The 8,142-nt window shown below is 34.7% G+C and overlaps 1 protein-coding gene across 1 annotated transcript; it reads left to right on the plus strand.

Annotated features, from left to right (window-relative positions):
* Positions 1-1,771: 1,771 nt before the first annotated feature.
* LOC105223224 (serine protease snake) lies at positions 1,772-5,201 on the plus strand. The gene is made up of 4 exons (XM_011200875.4): positions 1,772-2,094; positions 3,495-3,686; positions 3,756-3,954; positions 4,566-5,201. The coding sequence occupies exons 1-4, from the start codon at positions 2,025-2,027 to the stop codon at positions 5,161-5,163; spliced, it is 1,059 nt and encodes a 352-aa protein (XP_011199177.2). The 5' UTR covers positions 1,772-2,024; the 3' UTR covers positions 5,164-5,201.
* The last annotated feature ends 2,941 nt before the right edge of the window (positions 5,202-8,142 follow it).

An 8,142-nucleotide genomic window follows, 5' to 3' on the forward strand; every position in this document is an offset into this window, starting at 1 on the left:
TCAGTCATGCAAATGCTGATCAATGGAGGAGAAAGTGGTTGGATATTTCCACCTAAACCTCTATACAACTTTGACAACATGCCTCCGTCAAAATTTTTAACTTTACCTATGCCTATTGAATAATGTCCAGTAAGAACCCCTATTATTGCGGCAAGATGAACTTTGCAGAGAGCAAGTGATTTAGATAATCTCCTACGTTCTACCCTAGGCCAAAAGAATATTGCAGTCACGCTGGTGCGGGTGCTTGGCCAACGCTTAGTGAGGACAGACACTCCTTGACTAGCTTGGAGCGCACAGCTAGCGAGCTCAGCTTTCGCCGATCTGTTGTCGGAGTGAATGCCACTGTTCATATACTCAGCTTCTCTGATACTTATAGCATACTTCGGAGTAATACGCCTTCCGACGTCTACGAGTGCTAAGTTTCAAATGTCATTGAGTGCTATACAGTTGAATGCACTAGTGGACAATAAAATAGAACATTACTGACTTGAGTACGGTTTCATCTAGCAAAACATGATCTTACGATAACTTGAAGCGAAAACGGTCGTGATCGAATCACGAGGAACGCGTGCAAATACAGGCAAACCAGAACTGACGATCAAAAGGGTTTGCTATGTATTTGGTGGGATTGGCAGAGAACCATCTACAATGAGCAGTTTCTCTACCGCCAAACTCCTAAATCGAACCTGTACTTTGAACAATTGTGCCGTCTAAGATAAATGAATGAGGATTGCACCGCGACCTAGGGTCTATTGTACCCTCGCCGTCTAAGACAAACCATCGCCCAGAAAAATCCAACTTTGGCCAATGGGAAATTGTGTTCCATCAGGAGAACGCCAATCCATACATATTGGAACTGAAGCTCCAGAAGCTGCGGAAGGTAGCTTTGGAATTCCTTATGCATCTACCTTTTAGTACGTACCTCGCACCATGTGATTACTGCCGGTTCATTTATACTTATATTCTTATTTCATATTCATATCTCATGAAATCATTTAACCCCTTCTTCATTAAAAATTTCATTTGTTTTTTGGTACTCACTACCTTAGTACATTTCCCTCAAAAAAGCAACTAATATAGTTAAATAGTTTAATAAAGATAAACAATTTTTAATTTCAATTTAAAAAATTTACGTTTGCTTGAAAAGAATTACACTACTTAACCGTCATTTTGCGACTGTGATGTTAAAGGCTGTTTCTTGGTAATTTTGTTTTGCTAAAACCAAAAATTGTAGTGAAAATTTACTAACACATTGGATTTCCTGTGTTGTCAAAGGGTGAAAAGGTCAAACCACCACCATTTACTAATATGACAAAAATAGCTGACACCTCAAATACCCCACAGACCTCTTAGCACAACATTCACTAATTTGCTCAAGATTGTTATCAGAGGTTAAGCCGGATATATCACAATTGTTGTGCAAAAAAACTGCACTAACTCTTAACCTCTTTACTTCCTGAACTAAATTTGCCAAAACATAAAGCATAATTTTAGGCGTTGGAGGAAATCAGCAAGTGCTAATGAATAAGAAAAGTAGAATAGGTGCAGAAGAGATAAGTTCAGATGTAAAAAAATGGAACGTGACGCTGAATTATTGTCTTTATTTTATTATACAATACCAATTTAATTTATACTAGTTGTTTTTCCCATTCTGGAGACTTCACGATTTAGCTTGCTGCTGCTTGTATACTTACTTTTGTAACCGCGTGTAAACAATCAACTGAAATTAACTCACTAATACATGGACATATTCTACACTTAACAGCAGTACTCAATAGCATGTGTTTTGCGAACGACTCGCTTATCGCAAAATTTGTAAAGAGATCGAATATAAATATAAGTAAATATTGGCAATTATTATTGTTGTTAGACAAGTGTGGGACGGCATATCGATCAGTCGGCAAACTGAGCGCGTTCTGGTATTACGGCATATGGATATATATTAGTATATTATTGTTTTGTTTCAAATTGTGTTTTTTGCGTATACTAAATTGAAAATTTAATACCTTCATTTATAAATAAATATGTCCAATGAAGGCAATCTTCATGTTGTTGTGTTTATCTTGCTCTCAATTGTGGGTGGACAAAGCAACGGTAAGCATTATTTTTTATATACTTAAACTTTCAAAACTTGTATTCCAGTAACTGTAACATATTCTTTATAAATCATTTAATTTAATTAAAGCAAAGGTTAGCTTTGGTTACGAAGCTATAATACTCTTCCCAAATGAAAAATTTTTCCATACAAATAGTGGATTTTGATCGGTAAATTTGTATGATAGCTATTTGCTATAGTGATGCGATCAGAACAATTTGATCGGAGATTGTAACGTTGGTTCGGACATAATAAACCATATCAGATTTTGTGAAAATACCTTAAACCACCAGAATAATAATTGAGATTGCTCTTTCCGTGCTGAGTAACTCCTGCGACTCTTCTGCATAACGATTTTGTGCTCTCCTAAGTCAGCCTCTCTACACAATACCTAATGTACTCTTTCTCATTAAATAAACATACATATTTTCTAAGAAACTGAGTCAATATGGAAAGCAATTTCTGTACCCAAAGGGTTTTAAATAGCTACCCGTTTTCTACTATATAAATATATATTCATCATTTTGAGCGCTACTTATTGTTCGTAAATATCTAGAAATATCCGATTTCAACTATTTTCATTAGTCTCATTTCTTAAATCGGTAACTCCAAGTACAGAGATAATTCACATAAAGTTTGCATTTGACTGGTGACGGTTAAAGGTCACACGAGTAAAGTTTAGAGTTTTCACTGGAGAATAGAAAAATAAATTCTTACAGTCAGGAACAAAAACCCATATAACCAAAACATATATTTATCTTAAAAATTGACCTTAATTATTTAGTCTCTCTAGAAAAATCTCCGCTTTAAGCTCAGAGTAAAGATACAATGGAAACCGAAATTTATGTAGAGTTGTATGTTATTTTTTTACTACAATGGTATCTACATTCCGTTGACGGTCAGGCATTCCAAACATAGACCACAATGCCCTTTATAAAAATTTAAAAAAGAGGAGAGTAAGAAAGGAGCTTTTTCCGGTTATGAAAAATATTTTTTAATTCAACAACTGTGGAAGGTATTGCCGTAAATATTCAAGGTAATCAAAAGTTTCTATTAACAATTCATGCAATTGAAGTTGCTAGAGGTAAATCAGAAACTTGAAAGCCTTAAAGCTATATACATACGTATATATATGTGTTGCTTAAGTATATGGGCCACTGCAGTAATATAATCTTCAATCTCTTCGATCATTCTCCGGCAGCGACTTAAAAGCCTTCAGGTAAAGCCCGGAGATACTATATACATACATATGTATGTATATAGTATGTATATACTATGAAATAATTCTCAGAAAACCTTACAGCTCTCTGGAGCTCACCCACTTTTAACTAAAAAAACAAAACTTCAAATAATTGTTTTTTATTTATACATACATATGTATGTATGTGATCTCCTGTAGCCGTAGACTGCAACAACGCCAGAGGTGAATGTAAGGAGCTTCAATATTGCCCTTCTCTATACATATCCAAAATCGATACAAGCTCCATACTTTTTTGTGATAAATTGAGGGGTATCGTCTGCTGTCCACGAACGGAGTTTGCCTTTGAGCTACAAAGTCAGGACACTGATGCAGATACATTCGCTGAAAACGGTAAACTCTTTACTTGTATATTACAAATTTCAACTTTCATTATTAAACTAAAAAAAATATATTTTGTAGCATGTTCTGAATATGCAAAGTTTGCGCCCAGTTCTTGTTCAGAACCACTGATTTATGGAGGTGTGAAAGCCAAGCCAAAGGAATTCCCCTCGATTGCACTGCTTGGATCGAAAGATAATACCGGACAAATAGATTGGTACTGTGGTGGCACTTTGATAAGCAGACGATTTGTTGTTACGGCAGCGCATTGTTTCCGAATGTAAGTAAGTGTGAGGAGAGTTTTTACCAAGTTCAAGACAATCAAACGAATAGCTAGCATAAGTCACAGATAACCTTCGTAATTTTGTGAAGAACCAAAAATCATTCGTTAAATGTCAAAATATACGAATTACTATAAAGGAGTATTAAAAAGAACAAGAAACAAGTAAGAAGAGATTGAGGTGCAGCGTGATCGAACAGTAAACACCTTCACGTTTAATAGCCGATAGAAGGTAATCATGGTTGTTTGCCATAACTAAAAGCACATTAATGCTATTATAATTTGATCTTAACAGTAGTTTTTTTAAAGTCAAAAATATTAGCATTTAAGTGAAATAAATGAGAGGTTCGGATGGTTTGCTCTAACCACTTATTAAAAAAAATCGAAACTTCTGCAGTCTCGCTGATGACGGCTCTATAATCGTTGCGGTCACCGGATTCCCACCCCTCTTCACCTCGTCTTACAATTCATAACAGAAAAATTAACAGTCCTATCTGTGATCCTTCCTCCACAACAAAACTATCAAATCTCTAATTATATACTAAGTATGTAACTATTTCCTCTAAGCAATTCAGTAATTTCTCACACATTTTTGTAACATTCTCTTACAGTGCCAGTAGCCTAAATGTCGTACGCTTGGGCGAATTGGATTACAGTACTACGAATGATGCTACACAAACACAAGATTTCAATGTACTACATGCAGTTTTACATCCAAGCTATAATTTGGATCGGTACAATGATATTGCATTGATCGAACTTGACCGCGATGCAATACTTAATGAGTATGTTATTCCAGCTTGCTTGCCATCAAAAACTGCTAGATATAAAAACTTCATAGCTGTTGGTTGGGGTAAAACCGAAAGGGGCATCTCATCACCACACTTACTCAAGGTAGCACTGGATTTGTTTACCGGCGACCAATGTACTACATCTGTACCGGTAGAAGAAAATCTCGAAATGGGCCTTAAAGAACACACTCAAATCTGTGCTGGCAGTTATCAACATGGAATTGACACATGTAACGGTGACTCTGGTGGACCGCTTTATGTGCAGCATAAAAAATATCCTTGCATGTTGCAAGTAGCCGCCATTACTTCGTTTGGTTATGTGCAATGTGGCACAGCTGGCATCCCTAGTATCAATACAAAGGTGAACTTGTATTTAGACTGGATTGAGAATGTGGTGTGGAATGTGAGCCCATTATAAAAAAAAAGCTGAAAATGAGAATTTTGCAGAAACTTAAACAGATCTTTCAGTTTTTTAGAATCCAAGGAAGCACAAATGAAAAATCTTAAATAGAACATGTAAGGAAGAGCTAAGTTCGGGTATAATCGAACATTTCACACTCTACCGACATGCAGGTAGTACCTTCAGGTACATAAGACTTGTCAGTTATATGGAGTCTAGGTCGAGTTTTCATCCGATTTCATTCATTCTAAGCACAAAGATGCACCGTCGTAAGAAAAGCACTCTCTCTCTTTGGTTGATGTATGCGGTATAAAGTCACTCGGAAGTTAGTTAGAAAATCTGTATATTAGATATACGAGGGCTTTTTAAAGCAAAAAAAATTATATATTTGTGTTTTTTTGCGGCGACATAAGTAATATAATTTTATTAAATTTAATGACGTATTATTATACAACTTTTGAAGTATATTAGAAAAAATTTTCAATGAAAAATATTAATAAATAAGCCTGTGACGGTGAATCTCCAGAAGCGCCTTGAAAAAAAGTGGAACATTATAACTCGTTACCTAATCATCTGAAACAAAGAAATTGATACGTGTTTTAAAGGTGATATATTTCTCACCAGGTAATCAGAAAGAGTTTTTTTTCTTTTCTTTGCAGCACTTGGAAGTAGAAAGCGCGATTTTAGCTTAAAAATCGCGGTTAAATTGTTAATAAAAAATATAAAAAAATGAAAAAATGAAAAAACACTTCACGCTTATACAAATATACTTAGAAAAGTTCGGATATGATAACAAACAATAAGAGGCAGATTTCGCCAAAATCAGAAGAAGTTATTGTGGTAGAAATAGAAATAGTCTCCCTATGGGTAAAACAACTTGTGGATTGTAGAAGCGACAACCCTCGCTATGACAGGACAACATAAACTTGTTCCAGTAAGAGTACAGCGTTTATTTTGATTACGGGATATGATCTGCATGCAGTAGGAAGCGTTCTTTCAGAGGTCATTGACGGACATGAAAAAGTGGTGACGCATTAAAATCAGACAATAAGCTAGCCAGAGAGCATATATTACGAGTATGTAACTCGTAGGGAATTACTGCCTTTGGTGAAGTATATGAAACATTTTCATAAGTACGTCTATGGCAAACGTTTTCAAGTCAAATCATGCACCATGAAATGGCTTCTACAATTCGGAACCCAGAAGGACAGTAGGCACGATGGACTGAGTTACTCCTAAGTTACGACTTCTCTATAACACATCGCAAACGCACTTGTCATGGAAATGCGGATGTAATACATGGAGTGGCGATGACAAAACGTCCAACTAAAGAAGAAATAGCTACAAAAAGCACAGTTTCAAAGCATATTGGACACAATGGAAGAATTTAAAGTTGGTGTCTACATCGCGTATGGGACAGCGAAGATGGACAAACTTTCCGAAATCTAATGATTGTTAAAACAGATTTTTATAGAGTTGGTTGTCGGAAATCAGTTACGGAGTGTATCGCCAATTGTGCCGGTCGCATTGCAGCCAAAGGAATTTTGAATGAGCTCTAATGCAAGAGATGTGCCAGATCTGTTCATAAAATTTATGGAAAGCAGGCTTAATTAAATCCAAACTGAATATGTATGCTATAAGGACATGTGCGAAATAGTAACATTTCTATTTGTGTTGAGTTGGTTGGATAGTTCGTATAATGTTAACTAATTTATATTTTGCTGTGCCAAATTTTAACATTTTAAATTTGAAACGAACGCAATTATGTTGTATCTTCATATTAATATTTCAACAAAACCTTTGAAAAGCAGTCTATACTCACTTACAAACTGAATCCTTTAAATACATATGTATGTATGTATATCTTTTAACATGTTAAGGGGCACACCTAGTGTGAAATTTTCAAAAAATCGATTTTTTTTCATATTTCTTTAAAAATAACATACTAAAATTTCAAATCGATATCTGAAATAGTTTTTGAGTTACAGCCATTTAAAAGAGTAGCCGCTCGGCTGCGGTACAGGACATTTTTTTAAGTGTTTTTCTCGAAACAGCATTTTTCGAATTTGCTGGAGTGATTACTCGGAGACAAATGATCCGATCGCTAATTTTTTTGCATCTTCTCTATATAGTTCTCCATACAAGGACCTTCCAGTTTTTTGATCTAATCAAAAATCGAATTTTGGCAGGCCAAAAACGGGTTTTGGGTGAAATTTAAATTTTTTTTTCAACATCCCGCCATTTTGTCAATTTTTGATTTTTTTTATTAGCCCGAGGGTCATCGTACAGACAATATGTTTTAGTTTAACGAGAATTTTTTTTTAGGTTTTATCAACAGAGTAGGCTGCAATCATGGCAGCCGTAGAGGACCTTGTTTTTTTTTTTGCGCCGACGGATATCGCTTGTCATTTCAAAAATATTTAATATTTTTTTTCAAAATTTTTTTGTGTACTCTTAAAACATGTATAAATATACCCTAAAATTTTATAACGATTGATTGACTAGTTTTTTTTTTATCCCAAAAAATGCCTTTTTTTACGCTGTCACACTAGGTGTTCTCCTTAAAAAATCTGTGCAAGTTTATCTTTACTGAAAAGTGAAAATTTAAACTCCCAAAATTTTAGAATGGTTTTCAATGAAGAATTTATTTTAGAGATCATATTATAAATTTCAAATTTATTATATTTTGTTCTTGTTTCCTAAAAAATAAAAATGAAGAAAACGGCATGAAATATTTTTCCACCGTTTGGCACACAACATTTTTGGTATACTTAAACAAAAATAAAGAGCTTAATCAAATCTTGTACTATTGGAACTCGGCATTACTTGGTATTTTGTGGATGTTGTTTGCAATCGTTGCCACTCTCTAGTGAATACGAAGTATTTTTATAACTCTTCAAAGCGACTTTTATCTAATTAGTTGATAAACAAACTTCGTAAATACATAAGCACTGTCATTGTTACTCGCAGTATATATATTATTTTTTCCGACAAGTT

Source organism: Bactrocera dorsalis, chromosome 2, assembly GCF_023373825.1.
Source record: "Bactrocera dorsalis isolate Fly_Bdor chromosome 2, ASM2337382v1, whole genome shotgun sequence".
NCBI lineage: Eukaryota > Metazoa > Arthropoda > Insecta > Diptera > Tephritidae > Bactrocera > Bactrocera dorsalis.